Here is a 25,420-nt window from a genome sequence, read left to right as displayed (position 1 = left end):
GGTCTCATCCTCGCCCCCCTTGTCCCCGTTTTGCTCCCCAGGTAGTCGTGGGAGACAAAGTCATCCTGAACCCCGTGAACGCCGGGCAGCCGCTGCACGCCAGCAACTACGAGCTGGCAGACAACGCTGGCTGCAAGGAGGTACAAAAAAAAAAAAAAACCAACCTGGAGGGGTTTTTTTCCTTCTTTTTCCTTTTTTTTTTTTTTTTTTTTTCCCCTTTGTCCTGAGGTGGTGACGGCGCTCTCTTGCTCTGCAGGTGAACTCGGTCAATTGTAACACCAGCTGGAAAATCAACCTGTTCATGCAGTTCTGCGACCACATGGAGGAAGTGCTGAAGGGGGTAAGGAAGGAGGTTTGGGGGGGACAGGACGTGTGAGCGGCCACCTGGCTCCGTGACAAGGGCAGAGGAGAGGTCCTGCCTTGAGGGCCGTAATTCCTGGGAGAATTCATCACCCGGAGAGCGGCGCAGCCAGGCGGAGTGGGGTATTTTAGGATCTGCTGGCAGCAGGGAGCTGAGGGCACGAATTACCGACCTCAGGGTGTTAAAATGACTTTTGGGGACAACCCCAGGCCCACGCAGTGCCAGCAGTGGCTTCTTGTGCGGGGACATTTCCAGCCCAGCCCTGCAGCAGGGTGGTTGCTGCCTGGGAAAGGAACTTTCCCTGCCGAGCTATTGTTCGAGGTCCTCCAGGAAGCAGCTGGGTGGATGTGGATTGTTAGGATCTTACAGCCCTTCATCCCCAGGTGCTCTGCTTACCCCAGCTCCCCACACCCTCCTTCCCGGGGTGTTAATGCCTTAAACACGTGAGCCTCTGCCTGCTCTGGGGGTGGAAAGGGATGGATTCACATCCGTCCATCCCCTGGGGGTGGAAGCAGAGGGGGGATGGATTCACATCCGTCCAGCCCCTGGGGGTGGAAGCAGAGGGGTCACTGCAGGGATAGTGGGAGTGATGGCAGTGCAGGGTGTCCGCCCCTGGGCTCAGAGGAGCGTTTGTGCTGCCTGGGGCAGGTTTTAGCAGAGCTCAGGGAGGTTGGATGGGAAGAGGTGACAGTGCCCAGAGGTCCCCAGGGTCCCACAGTCCTGCCTTGCAGTTGGGAGCTGTGTCCAGGAGGAATCCCGTCCCCTTTGCAGCATACACAAGAGGAGGTGCATTGCAGGAGAGCCATGGAGAAATTTCTCCACTGACTGAGTGGTTAAACACGAGAGCAGGCTCCCCAGGACAGTCACCATCCCTGGAAGTGTCCAAAACCGAGGACACGCTCCAGGATGTGGTTTAGTGGGCACGGTGGTGAAAGATTGGACTTAACGACCTTGGAGCTCTTTTCCAACCTGAAAGACTCCAGGATTCTTTGACCCTGACCCTCGCCCCCGTGTCCCGGCGCAGGGGGACGTGGTGAGGCTGTTCCACGCCGAGCAGGAGAAGTTCCTCACCTGTGACGAGTACAAGGGCAAGCTGCACGTCTTCCTCCGCACCACCCTGCGCCAGTCGGCCACCTCGGCCACCAGCTCCAACGCCCTGTGGGAGGTGGAGGTGAGCGGGGAGGGAGGGGAGGGGGTGTCTGGGGACCTCCCCAGCCCTCCTGTGCCGTGGCTGAGCTCTCCGCTGCCTCCCTCTCCCAGGTGGTTCACCACGACCCGTGCCGAGGGGGAGCCGGCCACTGGAACGGCTTGTACCGCTTCAAGCACCTCGCCACGGGCAACTACCTGGCAGCGGAGGTGAGGGGGTGGCAGAGGGGTTCAGGGGTGCCCTGGGGCTGTGGCACCCCTTGCAAAGGCAGTGCCCACCTCGGGCAGGGAGCGACGCCCAGCGTTTCCTCTCCGGTTTGCTCCCTGCGACTCCTCCTCGCTGGCAGATGTCGACCTGACCGCCGTCATCATTTCCCCGGTTTAGGGCCAAACCTTCCCCCCTGAAATCCCCCAGGGAAGGGGTTCACCTGCTCAGATTCTGGGTTCGGCTCCTTTTCAGGCCCAGGGGGACAGGAGGGGGTGGCTGGGGCGTTTCTGTGCTCACCCCACGCCAGGGGACCGAGTGGAGCGTTGGAAGTGGGACGTGCCCCACCCTGCTGTCCTCGCCTGGCAGAGGGTGGGGGCAAAACCCGGGTCTGGAAGCGTCATCTGCCGGGTTCTTCTGCCCCCATTAAAGGCGACCTCAAGGCCTCCTGATAGAGGCACAAAGGAGTTGCTGCCCTTGGGCTCTGGGGTGTGATTGGCACTGCCAGGGCAGCAGGGACGTCCTGGGGATGCTCCCCAGCTGGAGAAGACACCCAAGGGCAGCCCCCAGTGCCCTTCCACCACCGCAGGGTGGAAAACAGCAAACGCTGGGGCTCTGAGACGGGTGCTTTGAGCCCAAAAACACTCTGTTAACACCCGAAGAGGAAAGATCTCAGACTGAGCCCATCCTGGGCTGGTGCTGCTCACTGGGAGCTCAGCCTGGAGCCTCCAGGGAGTTCTTGCTGCCACACAGAGCCCAGCTCTGCTCCCCTGGGCTCCGCCACCCCAGGGCTGGGACACCGTGCACTGGGCACAGGTCACATCCTCCAGCCCCACCCGGGCAGGTTTCCCCTCCGTGCTGTGTTCAGGGAAGGCAGGAATAGGGATCGCACACCGTCCCCAGGGGTTTGGAGGGACCGAGCGGGAGCACTGACAGAGCTGCTTTTCATCTCCCTCTTTAACTTTTCAGGAAAACCCAAGTTATAAAGGAGACGTGGCTGAGCCCAAAGCAGCGCCCACGGTGAGCAGAACCGCTGCTGCCGCTGCCCCAAGCACGCCAGCTCCCAGGCAGGGCCCGAAAGCAGGGAAACGCCCCAAAACAGAGCCTCCGAGGGGGCTGCAGCCGAGTTTGTCCCGCTTAGAGCAGCGTCCCTGTGTCCCAGCCGTGAGAGGCCCCTGCCAAAACCTCTCAGAGGTGTCCCAGTGCATGTTGGCTCTCCAGGCCACGGGGAAATGAGAGAGTTCAGGGGGGTTTTTCTGTGCCGTTGGTGAGGTTTGCATCGCGGGGGTAGCTCAGGTGCATCCACGCCGCTTGCGCTCCGCTCGTGCCAGGCTCGGCCCCGGCAAAGCTCGTGCTGCGTCCCCCCCGATGCCGTGGGCGCCGGGGACCCCCGAGCCGGGCTCAGAGACCCCTCCCCACTGTGCAGGGGGGCAGCAGCCGCGCCAGCCGCCGGAACACCGGGGAGAAGATCAAGTACCGGCTGGTGGCCGTGCCCCACGGCAACGACATCGCCTCACTCTTCGAGCTGGACCCCACCACGCTGCAGAAGACGGATTCCTTCGTCCCGCGGTAGGGCGGCGGGGCGGGGAGGAGGAGGGGGGGCTGAGCGCTGGGGAAGGGCAGCGCTGTGTCCCCGGGCGGGGGTCACTCAGCAGGACGCTGTGCTGCTGTCGGCAGGAACTCCTACGTGAGGCTGCGCCACCTCTGCACCAACACCTGGATCCAGAGCACCAACGTGCCCATCGACATCGACGAGGAGAGGCCCATCCGCCTCATGGTACGGCCCCGCTCCCTCCTCTCTCCCAGGGCTTATTCCCTGTTCCCTGGGAGATCTTAGGGTGCTCCTTCCCTCCCAACACCCTGGATGATCCAAAGGGGTGGGTGAACACCAGCTTGGAGCCCGCCCCAGTCACCCAGAGCCCCTCTGATGGGGACAAACCGCATCACTGATGCCACCAGGGGTGGTGGCACCTGGTGGGGACATGCCTGGCATGGCCCTGTCTGTGTGACGCTGCTTCTCCGCTGCTTCCCAGCTGGGCACGTGCCCCACCAAAGAGGACAAAGAAGCTTTTGCCATCGTCTCCGTGCCCGTGTCCGAAATCCGGGACCTGGACTTTGCCAATGACGCCAGCTCCATGCTGGCCAACGTGGTGGAGAAGATGAACGAGGGTTTCCTCAGCCAGAACGACCGGAGGTAAAAGACCCTGGTGGAAGGGAGCTGGGGCCATTCCGGGCTCCTCCACGGGCCCCCCAGCAGGATGAGGCCCCTGCCTGGTGCTGGTGCCAGCACTGCCCTTGCTTCCCTGCCCACAACCCCAATCCGCGCCTGCTTCTCCCAGGAGCCTGGCGAGGAAACCAGATAACGGCACAGCCCTGCTGTGGCCCCTCCTAGAAAAATATCCTAGAAAAATATCCCAGAAAAATATCCCAGGAAAATATCTGAGGGGCTGGGAGATGGCCCCACGATAGGGGCAGCCGCCTTAGTCACTGTATTATTTCTAGGTGGGTGGGTTCTTGGTGCTTCCTGAGCAAACACAGATCCCTGTGGGACAGAGCGAGCGGCTTCCGCCCTGCCAGCCTGGCCCGCGGGGGTGACCACGGGGGCAGAGGCGTTAAATGCAGAATCCCTGGTGTAAGCCACAAGCAAAGCCCCCCAGACATTCGCCCTGGCACGTACAGGAACCACAGGGCTGCAGGTCCAGCCGTTGACCTCCAGCAAGGAGTGCAGCATCGGCCAGCTGCTCCCCTGGCAGGTTTCTGCGGCTCTTTGGTCCCCAAAACCCACCAGCACCACTGCAGGGACCTGAGTCTGGGCAGGTGAGCAGCCCCCAGCCCGCTCACGCCGTGTCCCTTGGCAGGTTCGTGATCCAGCTGCTGGAGGATTTGGTGTTTTTCGTCAGTGATGTGCCCAACAATGGCCAGAACGTGCTGGACATCGTGGTGACCAAGCCCAACCGGGAGCGGCAGAAGCTGATGCGGGAGCAGAACATCCTGAAGCAGGTGGGCGGCCCTGGGGCGCTGCATCCCAGCAAGGCTGGGACATGTCCTCTGGAGATGTCCTGTCCTGGGGGCCCGAGGGATGGAAAACCCCACGGAGGAGGGTCTGGCCTCCAGCCACGGCTGGTGCGGAGCAGGACGCAGCCCTGATCTCTGCTTTTGGGCAGATCTTTGGGATCCTGAAGGCGCCTTTCAAGGACAAGGGCGGGGAAGGGCCGCTGGTGAGGCTGGAAGAGCTGTCGGACCAGAAGAACGCTCCCTACCAATACATGTTCCGCCTGTGCTACCGCGTGCTCCGGCATTCCCAGGAGGATTACCGCAAGAACCAGGTGCCGGGGCAGGGAGGTGACACCGTGGAGCCTCGGAGAGGGGGGACAGGGGGACATCTCTCACGGCCCCTCCGTGCCCTCTGCAGGAGCACATCGCCAAGCAGTTCGGGATGATGCAGTCCCAGATCGGCTACGACATCCTGGCCGAGGACACCATCACGGCCCTGCTGCACAACAACCGCAAGCTGCTGGAGAAGCACATCACCAAGACCGAGGTGGAGACCTTCGTCAGCCTGGTGCGCAAGAACCGCGAGCCACGGTGCGTGCGGGGTCCCGGCGGGGCGTGAGGGGAAGGGGAGCAGCGGGGAGCCCCCCTCTCATGGCAGAGCTGCCTGTGCCCGGCAGGTTCCTGGATTATCTCTCGGATCTCTGCGTGTCCAACCACATCGCCATCCCCGTCACCCAGGAGCTGATCTGCAAGTGCGTGCTGGACTCGAAGAACAGCGACATCCTCATCAAAACCGAGTGAGTGGCTGAGGGAGAGGATTTCCATGTGGGTTGTCGTGGGTTGGATGTCAGGCGCCCACCGAAGCCGCTCACTCTGCAGCTGGGCAGAGGGAGGAGAGGAAATTTATCGAAGGGTTCGTGGGTTGGGATAAGAACCAGCAGAAATTGCTCATCAAATACTGTCATAGGCAAAACGGACTCTAGTTAGGGATATGAATTAAGTTCATTCTTAATTAAATCAGAGCAGGATAATGAGAAGTTAAACCCTTAAAAACACCTTCTCCCCACCCTACGCGGAGCCCACTACAGGGTGGGCCTGGTCTCGCTGAAGCTCCCTCACCCCTTGAGGTGCAGCCCCTCCACCCATGGGGGCACCTCCGGATTTCCCCTTTCCTGTCCCAGGCTGAGGCCAGTGAAGGAGATGTCCCAGACCCACGAGTACCTGAGCATCGAGTACTCGGAGGAGGAGGTCTGGCTCACCTGGACGGACAAGAACAACGACCACCACGAGAAAAGCATCCGGCAGCTGGCGCAGGAGGCCCGGGCTGGCAACGCCCATGACGAGAACGTCCTCAGCTACTACAGGTGACGCTCCTGTGGCCCCTCCTCTCCGGGCCAGGCTGTGAGTGTTGCACGGCCTCACTCCCTCTCGCCCTCACCCCTGGGCAGGTACCAGCTGAAGCTCTTTGCCCGCATGTGCCTGGACCGCCAGTACCTGGCCATCAAGGAGATCTCCCAGCAGCTGGGGGTGGACCTGATCTTCCTGTGCATGGCAGATGAGATGCTGCCCTTCGACCTGCGCGCCTCCTTCTGCCACCTCATGCTGCACGTGCACGTGGACAGGGACCCCCAGGAGCTGGTGATGCCCGTGAAGTTTGCACGGCTCTGGACGGAGATCCCCACAGCCATCACCATCAAAGAGTGAGACGCGCCGGGGCTCGGGGCGGCTCTGAGGGACAGGGCAGGACAGGGGGTGGCAGGGGAGCGTCTGTGGAGTGACCTGGGTAGGTCTGAGCCCTCAGAAGGAAGCGGGGTGCATCTGTCACAGCATCGCTGCCGCCTGGGGACAGCGCTCCTGCCAGCTGGGTGTGAGGACACCCGCTGCCCCCAGCTCACCCCGACGTGTCCCCCTGCAGCTACGACTCCAACCTCAACGTCTCGCGTGATGACAAGAAGAACAAGTTTGCCAGCACCATGGAGTTCGTGGAGGACTATCTCAACAACGTGGTGAGCGAGGCCGTGCCCTTCGCCAACGAGGAGAAGAACAAGCTCACCTTCGAGGTGCGGGCGCTGCCGGCGTCACTGGTGGGGCGCGACGCGGTCTGGCTGCCGCTGCCCCTGCCACGTCCCTGTCCCCCCACCGCGGATTCTCCTGCTCAGCCCCCGCCACGGCGAGGTCTGGAGCTGCCTTGTCCTTCCCCAGGTCGTCAGCCTTGCCCACAACCTCATCTACTTCGGCTTCTACAGCTTCAGCGAGCTGCTGCGCCTGACGCGGACCCTGCTGGGCATCATCGACTGCGTCCAGAACCCTCAGCTGATGATGCAGGCGGTCTACAATGATGAGGTGACAGGTGAGTCCCTCTTCATGGCCAGGGAGGTGTTTTCCATGCCCTGCCCAGTGTTTTCCATGCCCTGCCCAGTGTTTTCCATGCCCTGCCCAGTGCTCTCCCGTTTTGGAGGCAAGAAAACCAGACACCGGCTCGCTGGGTGTGCGGCAGGGCATGGGGTGGTGAGCCCTTGCCCGCGCCAAAATAAATATTCGGTTCCTTCTGCTCGTTCTCTGATTAAGTCTAGAGCATTTTCCAGTCGGAGTGGGTCCTTCCTTGGTCCTCTGCCACCTCCCTCTCCTCCCACGCTAACTGTGGCTGCCTCCGCAGGGAAGAACGTGCGCAGGTCGATCCAGGGCGTGGGGCAGATGATGTCCACCATGGTGCTGAGCAGGAAGCAGTCCATCTTCAGCACCCCCAGCCTCAGCGCCGGCGCTGCCCCGGAGCAAGTGGACAGAGGGAGGAGCATTGAGAACGAGAACATCGTGGTGATGGAGACCAAGCTGAAGATCCTGGAGATCTTGCAGGTTGGAGCCGATGAGGTGGTGGGACCTGTGGGATGGGGGGGTGCAATGCGATTTTTCTCAAGCAGGGGCACAGCTGGCATGAAGAGGGCACTCAGTCACTTCTGGTTTCTCCTTCCCTGCTGCTTGCAGTTCATCCTGAACGTGCGGCTGGACTACAGGATCTCCTACCTGCTCTCCGTCTTCAAGAAGGAGTTTGTGGAGGTTTACCCCATGCAGGACAGCGCGGCCGACGGGACAGCTCCAGCCTTTGACTCCTCAAGTAATTCTCCCACCTTGCTCCTGGCACACCCCCAGCTCAGCAGAGCCCAGGGGCTGGGAGGACACGGGTGGCAGAGGTGACACCTCCAGCAGCTGCTGCTGGCAGGGGACAGGGAGGGATGGAGTTTGTGTTTTGGTGGGAAGAGGATCAAGGAGCTGGGCTGGTTCCTGTGGGTCCCTGCCAAGGCACAGGGCTGGCGTCGTGCACCCTCGTCACTCCTTTCCTCTCCCTGCAGCCGCGGCCATGAACCTGGACCGGATCGGGGAACACGCCGAGGCCATGTTCGGTGTGGGGTGAGTCCCTGCTCATTGCTCCCCCGGCCGTGGGGCCCTTCCCCTTCTGTCCACCCCACCTGGGCTGGGAGCTGCGGGGGATGAGGAGGATGAGGCTCTAAAGGCTCTAAAGCTGCCCCTGAGCTCCGCGTTAACGCCCAGCGCCTCCATCCCGCTCCAGGAAGTCGAGCAGCATGTTGGAGGTGGATGACGAGGGAGGGAGGATGTTCCTGCGGGTGCTGATCCACCTGACCATGCACGACTACCCCCCGCTCATCTCGGGCTCCCTGCAGCTCCTCTTCAAGCACTTCAGCCAGAGGCAGGAGGTCCTGCACACCTTCAAACAGGTGACGCTGAGGGGACCTGGAGCGCCCCACGCCTGGCCGTGGGTGGGGGACGTGGGGTGGATCCCGGCCCTTTCCTTGGGAGGGAAATCTGGGAGTGGGATCTGTGCCCCGAACTGGAAACCCCTGGGAATGTCGCTGCAGGTCCAGCTCCTGATCTCGGCCCAGGATGTGGAGAACTACAAGGTGATCAAGTCGGAGCTGGACAAACTCCGCACCATGGTGGAGAAATCGGAGCTCTGGGTGGACAAGAAGGGCAGCACCAAAGGGGACAGCGCAGGGGAGGGGAACAAGAAGGAGAAGAAGGAGGTGAGAGCCCTGAGCAAGACGCTGGGATCCAGGGTGGGAAAGGCGTGGGAGGCAGGGGGGCAGCTCACCTTGATCCAACGCCTGATGCCTCTGGTGGGCTCGATGGGGAGGCTCAGGAGGGTCCTGTGGGCTGGAGGGGCACGCTGTGACCCCAGCGCTGCTGTGTCCCCTGCAGCACGGCGCCGACGAGGAGGTCATTGCTCCAGGAGAGAAGAGCAGCGAGAACTACCAGATAGTGAAGGGGGTGAGTGAGACCGAACCCCGGTGCACCGGCAGGGAGGAGAGCGGTGAAATCCTGGGGGATTTCCAAGCTCTCCTGTGCTTCAGTGGAAACAAGTCCGAGCCTGGCTTGCTCCTGCCAGCTCGGCACAGGGAAAAGCTGTCCCATCCCTGCGCTGGGGGGACTGCAGGGCGCTGGGTGGGTGACAGCTACGAGGGCTCTGCGTGGCACCGCAGGGAGGATCCCTGAGGGGCTGCCGAGGTTTGTGAGCAGAGCAGGGAACACCCGGGGTCATGGAGGGGACATCTGGAATGCAAACCAGCCCCAGGGCTGGTGCCCATCCCGGGTGGCTCCATGCTCAGCCCCTGCCCTCCGTGGTCCCTCTGCCCCCAGATCCTGGAGCGGCTCAACAAGATGTGCGGGGTGGGGGAGCAGGTGCGCAAGAAGCAGCAGCGCCTGCTGAAGAACATGGACGCCCACAAGGTGATGCTGGACCTGCTGCAGATCCCCTATGAGAAGGTGGGTGGACAGAAACCGACTGGTCCTGAGGCCTTGCCCAGGGCCAAGGGGGCACACGGGGACCCCCTGAGTGGCCTCCTGCCGCTCCCGTCGCTCTCAGCTCGGCGTGTTTCTCCTCTGTCCCCTCCTCAGGGGGATGCCAAGATGATGGAGATCCTCAAGTTCACCCACCAGTTCCTGCAGAAGTTTTGTGCTGGCAACCAGGAGAACCAGGCCCTGCTGCACAAACACCTCAACCTGTTCCTGACGCCGGGGGTAAGGAGCGGACACAGAGGGGCAGCAGCGCAGGGAGGGGATTCGGCACCGCTCCTGGGGCTGAGAGCACGGGATGGAAAAGCCAGGAGGGGACGCCAGGCAGGGCAGGAGTTGGGGACAGTTCCTGCAGCTCCCTGAGCTCACTCTGCCCCTTGTCCCCAGCTGCTGGAGGCAGAGACGATGCAGCACATCTTCCTCAACAACTACCAGCTGTGCTCGGAGATCAACGAGACGGTGCCGCAGCACTTCATCCACTGCGTGGCCACCCACGGCCGCCACGTCCAGTACCTCGACTTCCTGCACACCATCATCAAGGCCGAGGGAAAGTACGTCAAGAAGTGCCAGGACATGATCATGACTGAGGTGAGGACCTCTCCTGTGGGGCAGGAGTTGGGGGGAAGCAGGGCAGGGCTCTTGGAACCTGAACTGTTGAGCTTCTTCCTTGAGAAGAGCCCTCCAGCCATGCTGGATCCTCCCTGGAACCAGCCAGCCCCAGGGCTGGTGACCATCTTGAGTGGCCATCAGACATCCCCAGGGGCTCAGTGCAAGGTCCAAGAGCCAGTTTGGGTGTCCCACAACCTTTGATTGTGCTGCAAATGCTTGGTTTTCCCTGCAAACACAAATCCCTGTCCCCATTCCTGCCCACTGCTGCTCACCCCCACCACTGCAGAGGGGACACCATTGGCCTTGGAGGTTCCTGGCCTTCCTTTTTCAGAGTGGTGACCTCTGAGCACTGAGCACTGAGCACCGACCCTTCCCTGCAGCTCACCAACGCCGGGGACGACGTGGTGGTTTTCTACAACGACAAGGCTTCTCTGGCCACCCTGCTGGAGATGATGACGGCGGCCAGGGACGGGGTGGAGGAGAACAGCCCCCTGATGTACCACATCTCCCTGGTGGACCTGCTGGCTGCCTGCGCCGAGGGCAAGAACGTCTACACCGAGATCAAGTGCACGTCCCTGCTGCCCCTGGAGGACGTGGTGCGGGTGGTGACACACGAGGACTGCATCACGGAGGTACGGGGCGGCGGCCGGGAGGACGCTGGGGCTCTGTGCGGGTGGTCCCCTGACCGTGTCCCTGCTCCTTTCCCCCTCGCTGGCAGGTGAAGATGGCCTACGTGAACTTTGTCAACCACTGCTACGTGGACACGGAGGTGGAGATGAAGGAGATCTACACCAGCAACCACATCTGGACCCTCTTCGAGAACTTCACCCTGGACATGGCCCAGGTGCGTGGGGAGGGACACGGCAGTGGTGGCTGGGATGGGGACGGGGTGGTGTCGCCAGGGCTCCCGTGCGGCCTCCTGCAGGGCGTGGATACGCGTGTGGGACCGCGTACGGCTGCCGCACCTGGGGCTGGGGAGCGGCCAGGGCTCTCTGGTGTGAGCACAGGAGCTGTGTCACCGGCCGCGTCCCTCCCCGAGTGCCTCTGGGCGGACGCGGGCTCGCCCCGGTGCCATCAGCGCCCTCGCTGTCCTCACAGATGTGCAAGAAGCGGGAGAAGCGCCTGCCGGACGCCACGCTGGAGAAGTACGTGCTGACGGTGGTGCTGGACACCATCAACGCCTTCTTCAGCTCGCCCTTCTCCGAGAACAGCACCTCGCTGCAGGTGACAGGGGCTGGGCAGGGTGGCAGGGGGAGGACAGCGCCTCAGCCAGCCCCACAGGACACGGTTTGGACGCGTGTGCTGACGCTCCCGTGTCCTCCAGACCCACCAGACCATCGTGGTGCAGCTTCTCCAGTCCACCACGAGGCTGCTGGAGTGTCCGTGGCTGCAGCAGCAGCACAAGAGCTCGGTGGAGTCCTGCATCCGCACGCTGGCCATGGTCGGTAAGGAGCCGCTGCCGCGCCCAGGGGACAGGGGACAGGGGACAGAGGCTGGCTGAGCAGCTCACCCTGTCCCTCCTGTGGGGGTGGCAGCACACCACGGTGAGGGGCTGCCAGCTGGGGATGGGGACATTCAGCTCCGGGATGTGCTCTTTTTCTTTTGATGTGGGGATAACCGCAGGCTGGGCTTGGCTGGGAGCTCCCTGGTGTGTCCGTGCCCGGACACAAAGCCAACATTGACCGTGGTTTTCCCTGGCCAGGACTTTGCCCTCCATGTGCAGCTGCCTGACTCAGGCTGAGGGCTGCTAGCACTGAGTCACCGTGGAAAGGATTGCTGGTGGCTGGGCTCTGGGTGGGGATTTCCCTCTGGAATTCCAGGCAGGGTGCTTGCAGCCTCCCGACATTGGGCTTTCCCAACCGAAAACTGGGGCCGGGGCCTTTTTCCACGCTGTGTGGGCCTGTGGGTGTTGGGATGCGTGGGAACGCTCCAGCCCATACTCTCCTGGAGGAGTTTCTTTGTGCTTTTACCCCAAATCTCTGCTGCAAATGAGGCGAGCGCTGGTGCCAGGGTGCGCAGACGGGGCGGCGGGACCCAGCCGGGTGGTGGCTGTCCCAACGCCGTCCCCGTGTCCCGCAGCCAAGAGCCGCTCCATCGCGCTGCCCATGGACCTGGACGCGCACGTGAGCTCCCTGCTCAACAGCAGCTCCACCAGCACGGTGCCGAGGAACACCTCCAGCTACAAGGCGGCCACACGCACCTTCCCCCGCGTGTCCGCCACCCCCAACCAGTGGGACTACAAGAACATCATCGAGAAGCTGCAGGTACGGGGCAGGGCCTGGCGGGGCTCAGGTGGCGGGAGGGCGCTGGCATTGCGGGGTCCCCCGCGTCCCCCCGGCTCTGAAGGGCGGCGCTGCGGCTTGCAGGACATCATCAACGCCCTGGAGGATCGCCTGAAGCCGCTGGTGGAGGCCGAGCTGTCCGTGCTGGTGGACGTCCTGCACCGGCCAGAGCTGCTCTTCATGGAGGGGACGGAGGCGTTCCAGCGATGCGAGAGCGGGGGGTTCCTGTCCAAGTGAGGCTGGTTTGGGGCTGGGGGTGCTGGGGAGGGTTTGGGACCCTCGTGCTGGCTGGGCTGTGCGCCCCTGTGCTCCCACAGCCTGCAGGGGTGGTGGGGCTGGCTCCCGCAGGGACCCCCGGGCCCCTCCCGGCTGTGTGACAGTGGCTTTGCCGCGCCAGGCTGGTGCAGCACACCAAGGACCTCATGGAGACGGAGGAGAAGCTCTGCATCAAGGTGCTGAGGACGCTGCAGCAGATGCTGGTGAAGAGGAACAAGTACGGAGAGAGGGTGAGCACCGTGATCCGTGTCCGTGCCAGGCCGGCAGAGGGGCACCCAGGGGTGCTCAGCTGGTTCTGCCCTGGCCCCAGCCTTGGCAAGGGGACGCCGGTGACGTTTGTTTGCCTTGGCAGGGCAACCTGCTGCGGAAAATGCTCATGAACAACTACCTGCAGAACAAGAGGTCCAGCTCCAAGGGGGAGATGGGGGATGCTGCTGGGGGAGGTGAGTGCCCCTCTCCTGCCCCTTCCCCTCAAATTCCCGGCTCCCACGCAGTGATGGGACCAGGTCTGTGGCTGGTTTGCCCTGTCCCCACCTCCACGGGAGCAGGGGATTTGGGGAGGTGACGGGATGGCCCTGAGCTGCCCCGGCAGTGGTGGAGCTGTGCTGGCTCTGAGCTATCACAGCCCTCGCGTTCTCCCGCTCAGGCCAGGACCAGGACTGGTCGGCCATCGCCGCTGTCCAGTGCCGGCTGGACCGCGAAGGGGCCACCAAGCTGGTGGCTGACCTCATCATGAACACCAAGAACGAGAAGATCTTCCAGGAGAGCATCCTGCTGGCCATCCGCCTGCTGGACGGCGGCAACACCGAGATCCAGGTGCGGAGGGGGATCCAGCAGCCAGGGGTTGGTGTGGGTAGTGTGAGGGGCCAGTGCTCAGCCCTGGGCAGTGGGTTTGGCCAAAATAGCTCTTGTTTGTGCTGAGATGTGGTGATTTGAGTTTGCCAGCTCCATGGCTGGGTGAAGGGCAGGAGGCTGCGGGAGGGGCAGGTGGTTCCAGGTTGTTTCTGGAGTTCTGCTGATGCCCTCTGCCGGGAATTCCTAAAATGACTCAGGGCTGCAGCTCCTGTGGGGGACCTCCAGGGTCATCCCAAACCCTTTGTCACAGGGAAGCTGAAAAATGCTGTGTGCAAAACCCAGCGGGGCTCCAGGCAAAGGCCAGGTTATCCCGGGCAGTGTCCGGAGCGCTGAGGCTGCCGCTCAGAGGGACAGGCAGGGACACTCTGGACCCCGTGGCGGGAACCTGAACGAGTGTCCTTTCGCCAGAAATCCTTTTACAACCTCATGACGAGCGACAAGAAGTCCGAGAAGTTCTTCAAGGTTCTGCACGACCGGATGAAGAAGGCGCAGCAGGAGACCAAGTCCACGGTGTCGGTGAACATGAGCGACATCGGGAACAAGCCCCGCGAGGACAAGGACGAGCCAGACCCCGGCACCAAAGGTGCGGGGCAGCGTCCCCTCGTCCCCTCGGGAAGGCAGCACTGGCTGGGTGACAGCCTGAGCTGACGAGGGGACAATTCCCTCCAGGACGAGGAGACACCTTCCTGATGCCCGGCACCCCCACGCGGTACCCGATGGCCGTGGGCTTCCGGAAGGGCCACGAGCCCGGGGAGCAGGGCCAGAACAACGAGATGGGGGTGACGGTGCTGATCATGGAACCCATCCTGCGCTTCCTGCAGCTGCTCTGCGAGAACCACAACCGCGACCTGCAGGTTGGTGCTGGGGCTCCGGGGCTCAGCTGAGGGGTTGGGATGGGGGAAGGCTGGGATCTGCCCCGGTTTGGCCCCAAAATGCTGCGGCACCGGCAGCTCTGTGCCTCAGTTTCCCCGTGTGCAGCGCACCTTGTGGCTACCTTGGGGCTGTGGGAGGAGTTCATGGCAGGACTGGCTGTGGGGCCGATGTCTGTAGGTTACAGGGGCAGTCCCAGCCCGAATGTCCCTCAAACTGCAGCTGGAGGGGTGTGGGGAGAGCGGGATCGGGATTTCATTCCTGGGCTGTGCTCCGCAGAACTTCCTGCGGTGCCAGAACAACAAAACCAACTACAACCTGGTGTGTGAGACGCTGCAGTTCCTGGACATCATGTGCGGCAGCACCACGGGCGGGCTGGGGCTGCTCGGCCTCTACATCAACGAGTACAACGTGGCCCTCATCACCCAGACCCTGGAGACGCTGACCGAGTACTGCCAGGGGCCCTGCCACGAGAACCAGGTCCGGGCTCATTCCCCAAACCTCAGCGCAGACCAGGGGAGGTTTTGGGGGAAGCAGGGACAGGTTTTGGGTTCGGAGCATGAACAGGAGCAGAGGGTGGGCAGCAGAGGTCACGGGGCTCCTGCACAGGTCACCAGCTGCTGCGTGGCTGCCAAACGTGGTGACGCAGGTGGGGGTCAATAATTCAGCGGTGTGAACGGGGCCCTTGGCAGGGAGAGCAGAGGTCTGGGGCCCGGGGCTGGAGGCAGGGCAGCGTTCCGGAGCGGGAGGGTGGAGCTGGGAGGACTGGCAGGATCTGTGGGGTAACGCGCTGCCGACTCCCCCAGAGCTGCATCGTGACCCACGAGTCCAACGGGATCGACATCATCACAGCCCTGATCCTAAACGACATCAGCCCCCTCTGCAAGTACCGCATGGACCTGGTCCTGCAGCTGAAGGTGCACAGAGGCCTGGGCTGGGGTGGTGGGGACGTGTCCGTGTGTCACTGCGAGTGTCACTGAGTGTGTCACTGCGTGTGTCACTGCGCGTGTCACTGCGCGTGTCACTGTGAGTGTCACTGTGAGTGTCACTGAGTGTGTCACTGCGAGTGTCACTGCGCTTGTCACTGCAAGGACTCCCTGGCAGGCTCACGGGTGTGCTCTGGGGTGAGGTGGTCACTGGAGAGGACCCTGCCTGTGTCAGGGAGCAGATGGGCTCGGTGGGGCAGGGCTGGGGCGGCACCACCACGCTCTGATGCCTCTGGCACCGGGGATTTGGCGGGAGCACAGGATAATTCTGCCCGCCCCAAAGCCCTGGGCGGTGGCGGGGCACAGCTCCCCTCACCAAGGGCTGCTCCTCACCAGGACAACGCCTCCAAGCTCCTCCTGGCCCTCATGGAGAGCAGGCACGACAGCGAAAACGCCGAGCGGATCCTCATCAGCCTCCGTCCCCAGGAGCTGGTGAGGGAACTGGGAATGTCCCACCGAGCCCCCAGCCCGTGGCTGCACGTCCTCTGCCCTGCTGCGCTTTCTGCTTTGCACCTCCCCTGCCCCACCGCTGCTCCTCCTGCCCAAATCCTGGCTGGAGGAGGAAACGCGGGGTGCGGAGGAGCTCAGTGCCCCTGTGCTGCCTTGCAGGTGGATGTGATCAAGAAGGCCTATCTGCAGGAGGAGGAGTGTGAGAACGCCGAGGTTTCCCCCCGGGAAGTTGGACACAACATTTACATCCTGGCGCTGCAGGTAGGGAGCTGTGAAAGCGTCCCGCCGGGCTGTGCTCGCAAGGTTGCGCATTTTCCCCCCCGTGTTTACGCGCGTTTTCCTCCGTAATTGTGCACGTTTCCTCCAGCCGGATTCGCCTCCCCGGGGAGCCAAACGTGCTTTTGGCTGTGGGGAGCAGCCCTGGCTTTCTGGCCGCCCTGCAGCCCCTGTGCCCCTGTCCCCCTCCCGTGCCCACTGTCACCAATCCTGTCCCCTCCCAGCTCTCCCGACACAACAAGTCCCTGCAGCAGCTCCTGAAGCCGGTGAAGCGGATCCAGGAGGAGGAGGAGGAGGGAATCTCATCCATGGTATGGAGAGGCCTTGGGGATGGGGGCACAGCCCTGACCCAAGGCTGCAACAACCCCTGTTGTTCGGGGTTTGATGGATTTTGGTGTTCCCGGGGGATTAAAGAGGGAGAGACGCCTAAAACACCCTTTTGGCCAGAGGTAGAAGCCCAAAAGGGGTGCGTGCCCCATTGTGGGGTGACACAGGCTGGTGGCCTTGGGGGGTCCTGCCCTTACCCACTTCCCCCTTTCCCTTCAGAAAGGAAGGGCCGAGTCCTTTGCTGCTGTTCCTTGCCAGGGTTCCTCAGATCCCGACAAGATTCAGCAGGAATGTGATTTCCCTGGGGGTTTTGTGAGCGCCGGTTTGTAATTTGTGGATTAGCAGCACTTGGATGTAATTATTGCAGGGAATCGATTGTCTGTCACCGCGGGGAGCACTCGCACCCCTTTATGGAAGCTTTAATTCATTTGCTTTTCCCTGAAAACCTCATCAGCTGTGGGAGATGTTGAGGCACGTTGTGGGAGCAGTCGGATCCAGCTTCTGGCTGGATCCTCATCCTCTCCCTTTCCCTCTCCCCATCCAGCTCAGCCTTAACAACAAGCAGCTGTCGCAGATGCTGAAGTCCACGGCCCCGGTGCAGGAGGAAGAGGAGGATCCGCTGGCTTATTACGAGAAGCACACGTCCCAAATCGAGGCAAGACCTCTTGGCTGTTTGCTCTCCAGCCTGCCCACGGTCCAGGAATCCCACCTGGCTCCGGATGCCTCATGTCCGGTTATTTTGCACCAGGAGCTGCGCCCCCTGCCCACCCCCAAGCTGGCAGCTCCAGGAACTGAGGCATGAGCAGCCCCCCGGACCCTTCCCTTCTCTCCCAGCAGCAGTGGGATGCAGCTGATCCAGCAGTGGATCCCCCATTCCCACACTCCCACTCACCACAGCCAGGCTGCCTCTGCTCACTCGGGGCACTTTGGAAGCTTTAAAATGAGCGGCTGACAACATTTGGATCCTGCGGGGCGGGAGGGAGGAGGGGAAGGCGCAGCTGGATCTGGGAAGGAGGAAAAAACCCACAGCAGGGCAGGGTGCGAGGGCTCCGCTTCCCGCAGATCGTGCGGCTGGACCGGAGCATGGAGCAGATCATCTTCCCCGTGCCCGGGATCTGCGAGTTCCTCACCAAGGAGACCAAGTACCGGCTCTTCACCACCACGGAGCAGGACGAGCAGGGCAGCAAAGTCAGCGACTTCTTCGACCAGTCCTCCTTCCTGCACAACGAGATGGAGTGGCAGAAGAAGCTGCGCAGTAAGAGCGAGGCAGAGCCTCCGCCGGGGTGCTGGGGCACATTCCTGCTGGGAAAGGGCTGCACACCTGGGAATGGCAGGGCTGAGCCGCCCCTGCCCCGCAGAGCACCGCGCCCCTGGCAGAGTGCAGGGAGTGGGGGTTGGAATCCCAGATCCTCTGTGCCGTCGGGGCGGCTTCTCCACGCTCCGAGGTGCGCCTTGCTCACGTTCCCTGGGATTCCAGCCGAGCTGTTTTCCATGGAAAGCCCTTTCAGCTGCCTTTTCCTTAGCCAAGGCCTTGTAGCTGCACATGGGAAATCAAACCTGTTTCTCTGCCCCCTGCAGACATGCTCGGAGGCTTCCAGGGTGGAAATCCTGGCTGGAAATCCTGGGAACTGAGTAGAGGATCACACTGGGGATACTGGGATGCAGCTGAGCTGTAGTGGAGGGGCTGTGAGGGAGGACAGAGCCAACCCAATTCCAGCGTGTCAGGGTGGGTTTCCAGAGGGCTGAGAAACCAAGGAATGTGAGCAGAGCCACTTAGAAGGTGCGCTCTTGTAGTGGTTTCACGTTCACTAAATTTTGGTCTTGGTACTTACTCCTTTTGTGAGAGAGAGACTAGGAGAAAAACAAAGCAGGCTCAACCTTAAAATTAACAAATAGTTTATTAACATACACTAAAAGAATAGAAAAACAGAAAGTTGGAAAAAACCTAAAATGGAATGAAACTTCAAAAAACACTTTTCCCTCCCCTTACAAACTGTTCACTTCCTTACAAAACAACGTAAAGAGACAAAACTTGTAATTTTCAGTCAGTTTCACTACCTTCCAGCAGATGAGCAGGAAATGTTTGCAAAACACTTCATGAGTGGTTCGAAGGAGGTGGGAGGCTGGGTCAGTCTGGGGCCAGCAGCTGCAGAGCCCACGGGGGTCTGGGAGGTGACACAGCAGATCCAGGGGGACAGGGGGGACGCAGGGATCACACAGAGGGTCTGGGATGACACAGGGGGTCAGGGGGGACTCAGGGATGACACAGGGGGTCAGGGGGGACACAGGGATCACACAGAGGGTCTGGGATGACACAGGGGGTCAGGAAGGACTCAGGGATCACACAGAGGGTCTGGGATGACACAGGGGGGTCAGGAAGGACTCAGGGATGACACAGGAGCTCCAGGAGGGCACAAGGGGCTCCAGGAGGACCCGGTTGGCACGAGGCTGGCTGAGGTTTGTGTGTTGCCTCCTCTCCCCCCAGGCATGCCGCTGATGTACTGGTTCTCCCGCAGAATGACGCTCTGGGGAAGCATTTCCTTCAACCTGGCCGTCTTCATCAACATCATCATTGCTTTCTTCTACCCCTACGTGGAAGCCACTTCCATGGGTGAGTGCCCTGGCACCTGCTGCTCCTCGGGGTGGAAGGGAAAGGGATTTTCACATGCAGGAAAACTGGCACTGCTCTCATCCTTGGGCTCCTATAACCCCAGGTCCTTTCTGCTGGATAAAGGATTAGTCAGGGTTTCAGTTTCCAGCCCTTCCTTCTCTTTTCTCCTGGGCTGCCCTTGCCCTGTTTGTACGACGTGGGAAGCAGTGGTGGGATGCATTCCTGCTGTCAGGCACAGCCTCCATCACCTACAGTGGCTCTGAGCTCTCGGATAAAAGCGTTAGAAAATGTATCAGTAAAAACCTCCCGAACCAACACAAACCTCGGCAGCGCAGCATCGCCGTTTCTGATAAATCAGGGTGTCTGGAGAGCCTGGCAGCAGCAGTGCCCCTGCCTTTGACATCCGTGTGTTCCTCTTGCCAGGAGTGCTGGATTCCCCGCTGATCTCCCTGCTCTTCTGGATCCTGATCTGCTTCTCCATCATGGCCCTGTTCACCAAGCGCTACGGGGTGAGGCCGCTGCTGGTGGCCCTCATCCTGCGCTCCATCTACTACCTGGGCATCGGGCTCACCCTCAACATCCTGGGAGCTCTCAATGTGAGTTTTTCCACGTGCTGGGGGATCAGGAAGCTGCCCTGTGTTCCCAGAGGGCAGCAAACCCCACTCCCTCCCGTTTCTGGCCGTCCCCAGCTGACCAACAAGATCGTGTTCGTGGTGAGCTTCGTGGGCAACCGAGGCACCTTCATCCGTGGCTACAAGGCCATGATCATGGACGTGGAATTCCTCTACCACGTCGGCTACATCGTGACCAGCGTCCTGGGGCTCTTCGTGCACGAGCTCTTCTACAGCATCCTGGTATGATGAATTCAGCTGGCTGGGGGGGCACAGGCGGCCTGGCTGCTGCTTTAGGGGCTGGAAGGTTCCTGTGACACTGATTGATGGCGGAGAGAACAATTCCCCGTGCTCTAATCTTTGCTTTCTGCCTCCCGACAGTATCTATTGCTGTCTCTCTCCTGGTCCTGGGCTCTATCTCTGCTTCTAATCTGCTGTGTGCTTTATCTGGGTCAGCTGGGAGGCAACGTGAGCTGGCGAGGGCAGAGCCAAGGGTGCATGTGGCCTATTCTTGGCTCTCCTGCTGTGCATAAGTCACCCCATTCTTCTCTGCTTCCCTTCAGTTAGCTGGGAAACTTAGAGGCTTTGTGAGAAAAGTTAGTCAAGGTCTGCTGAGCGATCCAAGATCTCAGGATAAAAGGGGATATAGATAGGCCAGGCATTATCAAGAGAAGCACCCCGCAGCATTTCTTTGCTCCTGGGTCCTTTCAGCTGTTTGACTTGATCTACCGTGAGGAGACCTTGTTTAATGTCATCAAAAGCGTGACGCGGAACGGGCGCTCCATCCTGCTGACAGCGCTGCTGGCCCTCATCCTCGTCTACCTCTTCTCCATCGTGGGCTTCCTCTTCCTGAAGGATGACTTCATCCTCGAGGTGGACCGGCTGCCGGACAGCAAAGCCAAAGGTTGGGCGGCGCTCAGGGCGCTGCGGGACCCTCCAGACACGTCTCAGGGGGTGCTGTGTGGGGTTTTACCCTGGGAGCGCTGGTTTTGGGGCCACAGAGAGGACAGCTTCGTGCTCGTGCTGCAGCGTTCGGGGTTAGTGGTGGCAGAGAAGGGGGCACAGAGCTACAAATGATGGGTCAGCACTGCGAGGTCTCAACTCCGAGAAAAAGCTTCAGGGCCTGGAGAAAGTAGGAGAATGTGTGGCAGGTTTTTCCCAAGAAGGTTGGCATCTTCCTGGGAGCCCGCGGCAGGGGTTTGCTGGGGAGAGGTGCTGCTCTCACGGGGCTGGGGTCTCTTCCTTGCAGATGATCCCTTGGGGATGCAAAGGAACGTGGAGACCTTCGTGGAGTCGTGCAGCAGCGATAAAATCAGCTGCTCTGCTGCACCCACTGCCTTGGAAGGTAAGAGAGCCCTGTGGAAACGCCAGCTCTGGATTTGCCAGCCAGCTGAGGAAAATCCCAGCTTTCCCAAGGTGGAAACTCAATCCGCTTCCTGGGACATACTGAGCAAGAGGCCTGTGAATTTTGCACTGACCCTGGCACAAAAAATATTGTGGTGGATCCAGAAGGGAGGTGGGAGCTGCAGGAGCGTTTGGCTGCTGGAGGAGCTGCTGGGATGGTGCTGGCTGGGACATCACAAGAGGCAGCTGCTCCTGTGTCACTGCCAGGGTCTGGTGCTCTGGCTGTGCTCTGAGCCCTCGCCCTGCTCTCCTCCCCAGCAGCCGACCCGGAGCAGTGGGAACGTGCCTGTGACACGCTGCTCATGTGCATTGTCACCGTCCTCAACCACGGCCTGCGCAACGGCGGCGGCGTGGGGGACATCCTGAGGAAACCCTCCAAGGATGTGAGTGGGGACGGCCCCTGGGACCTCTTTCTCCTGCTAAACCCTGCCGCAGCCACTGCTGGCCGCCCTTGCTGGGAGCTGCGACACCTCCAGCTCCATCCCTCATGTTCTCCTCCTCCCCTGGTGCCCCAGCTGTGTCACAGGGGCAGAGCTGTGCAAGGCACCCAATTCTCCCTCTCACCCATTACAGGAGTCCCTGTTCCCTGCTCGAGTCGTCTACGACCTCCTCTTCTTCTTCATTGTCATTATCATCGTCCTCAACCTCATCTTCGGGGTCATTATCGACACCTTTGCTGATCTGAGGAGCGAGAAACAGAAGAAGGAGGAGATCCTGAAGACCACCTGTTTTATTTGTGGTGAGCGCTGGGAATACGGGAATTGCCCCAAAGCCCTTCCTCTCCTCCCAGGCTGGGGGAAGGAAGAGAATTTCAGCTGGATTCTGGTTTTTGTTTATCACTGCAAAACTCGAATCTGTTCAGCCAGGAGTCACTGCGCTAGGAGAGGTTTTAACAAGGACACAACTGGAGGGAAATTCTCCGTGTTGGTGCTCGCCCTGCTAATGAGGTGTTAAACCACATTGTGGGGCTCTTGTCGCTGTGCCTCTCACTGCTGAGACCTTCCCTTGGCCAGTGGTGAAAAATAGCAGCATATTACTGGAGAAATATAATAGAGAAAACGCTCTGGAATCCTTTCAGCCAGCAGTAGGCATAAAAAAAGAAAAAAAAAAAAAAAAGAAAAGCCCAGTAAATCTCCCTGCTTTTTTCCTTTAAAAATCCTCTGGGTTTATTTTACTGGGCAGAGGCAGAGCCAGCAGGACATGGGAAGAAATTGTTCCCTGTGAGGGTGGGGAGGCCCTGGCACAGAGCAGCTGTGGCTGCCCCATCCCTGGAAGGGTCCAGGGCCAGGTTGGATGGGGCTTGGAGAAACCTGGACTAGTGGAAGGTGTCCCTGCCCATGGCAGCGGGTGGAAGATCCCTTCCAACCCAAACCATTCCATGATTCTCTGAGTCTGTGATTTCAAAGAGAAGACTCTGAACCCCCAGCTGGCTTGTTGCCCCCTGGTTTGGCTGTTTATGTGTTAAATGCCAAAACTAATTATTAAAAGCACTTGAATGTGGCATTTGGGAGGGGATGCACTGGGCTGAATTCCCTTCCACGTGTTTGCTGCTCACTCACCTCCTCCCTGTCCTCCTCCACCCTTCCCTGCCTTTCCCAGGGCTGGAAAGGGACAAGTTTGACAACAAGACCGTGTCCTTTGAGGAGCACATCAAATACGAGCACAACATGTGGAACTACCTGTACTTCATCGTGCTGGTGCGGGTGAAGAACAAGACCGACTACACCGGCCCCGAGAGCTACGTGGCACAGATGATCAAGGTACAGGTGCCCTCGGGGCAGCTCCTCGGCTATCCCAGCCTGCCTGCCCCGGGGATATCGGGAACGAGGGGCTGGCCAAGGAAAAACAGCTCTGGGAAGTCCTTTTGGAAAATACTGGCTAACGGCGCAGTGCCTGGCTTTGTCCTTTGCTGGTTTTTTCCACGAGGTCTGTTTGAGGGTTTGTCCCATGAGTTGAAGGGTTGAAACAAGCAGGGAGCAGGGCTTCAAGGGGGTCTTGAGGCAAGGGAGGGAAAGGAAAGCAAGGAAAGAGAAACTTCTGCGTTTTGGCCCATGAACAACCTGGAAATGGAAAGATTGCAGGTTTTTGCAAAGAGAATTTCTTTAATCCCTAAGCACAGGGAGGCTGCCTGTTAAACCTTATCTTCCCTCCTCCTGTCTGACCCCTCACCCCATCTCCCCTCGTGTGTGGTCACGTTCCCAGAACAAGAACCTGGACTGGTTCCCCCGGATGCGAGCCATGTCTCTGGTCAGCAATGAAGGGGAAGGGGAGCAGAACGAGATCCGCAACCTGCAGGACAAACTCAACACCACCATGAAGCTCGTGTCCCACCTCACCTCCCAGCTGAACGAGCTGAAGGAACAGGTATGGGAGATGGGAAATCCCCCGGAGGAACTCTCTGTCCTTCCCCAAAATAGCCACTGAGGGCAGGGAGTGGGAGGCAGGACCTGCCCAAGGCAGCACCACAGCACAAGCACAGGGCTCCTGCAGCTCTTTTTTGGGGGGAACTGGGGACACGTGGCTTTGGGTAGTGCCTCATCAGCTCAGAGTTTGCTGGCAGAGGCTCAAAGCAGGCAATCAGGCACTTGGGAAGCACACCCAAGAGCGGGAGGGCCGGGAATCGCCTGAGCGTGTCCTCGTTGGAATTGCAGATGACGGAGCAGCGGAAGCGCAGGCAGAGGATGGGGTTTGTGGATGTCCAGAACACCATGAACCACTGAGACAGCTCCAGCCAGCGAGGGACTGCGCCCGTGTCAGAGGAGGAGGCTGCTCCTCCCTGGGCTCCAGGCATGGATTGTCACTGTCTGGGGACAATGGACCATGTGGAATCCCAGGCAGCATCTCCCCTAGAGCGCTTGTAAGCAATCCCAGGAGCAGGGACGGGCCGGGGTCCTCCCCACACCTGGGCCCAGGTGTTTTTCTAACACCCTCGTAGGAAGATAAACCATACAGGACTTTCATTCCTCATTGCAATAACTTTATTTTGCATCTGTGGAGGGTTGTATCTTTATCTCCATGTGCTCCAGCCCCTCGGCTGTGGGGTAAGTAGCTGTAGGGCCGCACTATTTAACTTATTCCAAGTGCCACTTGTCCCTGTGGATATTTGCCAGGCAGCCCTCGTTATCTGCTGTGCCTGCTCCACGCTGACCCCTCTCCATTTACAGAATTCCCTTCATGCCGTGGTGCAGTAAAGAGAAGCTGAACTCAAGGAGGTGGATTTAATTTAATTAACTCTCCTAATGAGGAGCTGAGCTTGTCCTAGTGGGAGCTAAGTCTTTTGCCTTCTGTGGACCGAGGATCTTTGGGTAGCAGTAGTAGGAGCCTGCAGGTTTACAGGAGTTCACTGTGAAGGGGTGTCCTGTGTTTTAGTTTCATAGTTTCATCTCTGGTGTCAAGTTTTCCCTTTTTTTTTTTTCCTTTTTTTTTTTTTTTTTTTTGAGTTGTTATCGTTGTTACTTAAGAACTGAAGTGTAAATTGCCTTAACTAAATTAAATACAGAATCGTGTTATAATAAAAACTCCAACGTGGTGAAGAAAGTCCCCTTCCTGTGCCCTCTGGTGTGTGATGGGGCTGTCGAACAGAAGCACAGAAAAGCCCAGGAGCAGAACCCAAAGCAGGGCTGGCACCAAGGCGCTCCCAGCTCCAGGTGTTGCACATCCCCTGCCAAACGCTGCCATGAAGAGCCACCACCAGTACCAGCCTTGGTTCCTGGAGCTCTGGACCAGAGCCTGCTGCAGTTTCAAATTTTTTCACTGCCTGCCAGGAAATCACTGCTGAAACCCGTAAAAAGGAGCAGCTGTTGGTGCTGTGGAGCCCTGGCACAGCTCTGCTCCAGACACTCATCCTTCCCAAGCCAGCCCCAGCTCCAAGCCCAAGAACAGACACTGATGAAAGCAGTAAAGCTCTAAAAAGGAATAAAAAAGCCCATAACAGTGAAGTTGCAGAGCACTTGAAATGTGTTTATGGCCCCATCTAGCAGCATGTCATTTAATCCTGCCTTCACCCTCAGCTCGGCACTAACCCACACATCCCTCTCCTCGGGCTGGGGGGGCTCTGCACGGAGCTGGCTCCTCCAGCAGCAGCAGCTCTGCAGCAGCTGATTAAAATCTCAATTAAACTCGTGCCGTGCTCCACTGTCACCATGGCAAAGTCACCCTCCGTCCTCTCTGTCTTCTCGGAAGGGAAATAAATGTGATGATTAAAGTCCTCCCTCCCTCCACTGCCCTGGTCCCTGGGCTCACAGACAAACACAAGCACAGAGAGGTTTGCACATCCTCTCTGTTCTCTTCACAAGAACATTTAAAGCTGCACCTCCTCCCTCTGGACAGCTCCTGCTTGTTCCATTTTTTT

The 25,420-nt window shown here is 60.0% G+C and overlaps 1 protein-coding gene across 2 annotated transcripts in view; it reads left to right on the top strand.

Annotated features, from left to right (window-relative positions):
• The window catches only part of ITPR3 (inositol 1,4,5-trisphosphate receptor type 3), a 37,932-nt gene extending 12,750 nt beyond the window's left edge, over positions 1-25,182 (top strand). The window contains exons 6-58 of one of the 2 annotated variants that reach the window (XM_040085450.2): positions 42-140; positions 257-340; positions 1,386-1,532; positions 1,622-1,717; positions 2,682-2,732; positions 3,139-3,281; positions 3,390-3,489; positions 3,746-3,906; positions 4,571-4,712; positions 4,877-5,038; positions 5,125-5,297; positions 5,384-5,503; positions 5,888-6,070; positions 6,155-6,406; positions 6,622-6,766; positions 6,909-7,056; positions 7,363-7,559; positions 7,689-7,818; positions 8,054-8,111; positions 8,272-8,437; positions 8,579-8,743; positions 8,919-8,987; positions 9,357-9,482; positions 9,615-9,737; positions 9,900-10,100; positions 10,502-10,753; positions 10,840-10,965; positions 11,220-11,345; positions 11,446-11,566; positions 12,201-12,385; positions 12,488-12,636; positions 12,801-12,909; positions 13,032-13,122; positions 13,326-13,495; positions 13,943-14,117; positions 14,204-14,388; positions 14,684-14,884; positions 15,211-15,321; positions 15,727-15,822; positions 16,000-16,101; positions 16,341-16,427; positions 16,988-17,098; positions 17,506-17,698; positions 18,929-19,054; positions 19,478-19,650; positions 19,744-19,908; positions 20,377-20,569; positions 20,915-21,010; positions 21,331-21,452; positions 21,643-21,808; positions 22,669-22,829; positions 23,272-23,433; positions 23,721-25,182. In XM_040085450.2, coding sequence (XP_039941384.1) covers positions 42-140; positions 257-340; positions 1,386-1,532; positions 1,622-1,717; positions 2,682-2,732; positions 3,139-3,281; positions 3,390-3,489; positions 3,746-3,906; positions 4,571-4,712; positions 4,877-5,038; positions 5,125-5,297; positions 5,384-5,503; positions 5,888-6,070; positions 6,155-6,406; positions 6,622-6,766; positions 6,909-7,056; positions 7,363-7,559; positions 7,689-7,818; positions 8,054-8,111; positions 8,272-8,437; positions 8,579-8,743; positions 8,919-8,987; positions 9,357-9,482; positions 9,615-9,737; positions 9,900-10,100; positions 10,502-10,753; positions 10,840-10,965; positions 11,220-11,345; positions 11,446-11,566; positions 12,201-12,385; positions 12,488-12,636; positions 12,801-12,909; positions 13,032-13,122; positions 13,326-13,495; positions 13,943-14,117; positions 14,204-14,388; positions 14,684-14,884; positions 15,211-15,321; positions 15,727-15,822; positions 16,000-16,101; positions 16,341-16,427; positions 16,988-17,098; positions 17,506-17,698; positions 18,929-19,054; positions 19,478-19,650; positions 19,744-19,908; positions 20,377-20,569; positions 20,915-21,010; positions 21,331-21,452; positions 21,643-21,808; positions 22,669-22,829; positions 23,272-23,433; positions 23,721-23,789 — 7,464 coding nt within the window. In that variant the 3' untranslated portion in view covers positions 23,790-25,182. Of the gene's footprint in view, positions 1-41; positions 141-256; positions 341-1,385; positions 1,533-1,621; positions 1,718-2,681; positions 2,733-3,138; positions 3,282-3,389; positions 3,490-3,745; positions 3,907-4,570; positions 4,713-4,876; positions 5,039-5,124; positions 5,298-5,383; positions 5,504-5,887; positions 6,071-6,154; positions 6,407-6,621; positions 6,767-6,908; positions 7,057-7,362; positions 7,560-7,688; positions 7,819-8,053; positions 8,112-8,271; positions 8,438-8,578; positions 8,744-8,918; positions 8,988-9,356; positions 9,483-9,614; positions 9,738-9,899; positions 10,101-10,501; positions 10,754-10,839; positions 10,966-11,219; positions 11,346-11,445; positions 11,567-12,200; positions 12,386-12,487; positions 12,637-12,800; positions 12,910-13,031; positions 13,123-13,325; positions 13,496-13,942; positions 14,118-14,203; positions 14,389-14,683; positions 14,885-15,210; positions 15,322-15,726; positions 15,823-15,999; positions 16,102-16,340; positions 16,428-16,987; positions 17,099-17,505; positions 17,699-18,928; positions 19,055-19,477; positions 19,651-19,743; positions 19,909-20,376; positions 20,570-20,914; positions 21,011-21,327; positions 21,453-21,642; positions 21,809-22,668; positions 22,830-23,271; positions 23,434-23,720 lie in introns of both variants that reach the window. The other variant, XM_040085449.2, reaches the window with a different exon arrangement.
• Positions 25,183-25,420: the final 238 nt, after the last annotated feature.

Source organism: Hirundo rustica, chromosome 24, assembly GCF_015227805.2.
Source record: "Hirundo rustica isolate bHirRus1 chromosome 24, bHirRus1.pri.v3, whole genome shotgun sequence".
Lineage (NCBI taxonomy): Eukaryota > Metazoa > Chordata > Aves > Passeriformes > Hirundinidae > Hirundo > Hirundo rustica.
Note: the sequence above shows the minus strand (reverse complement) of the source record. Positions and strands in the feature narration are given on the sequence as shown.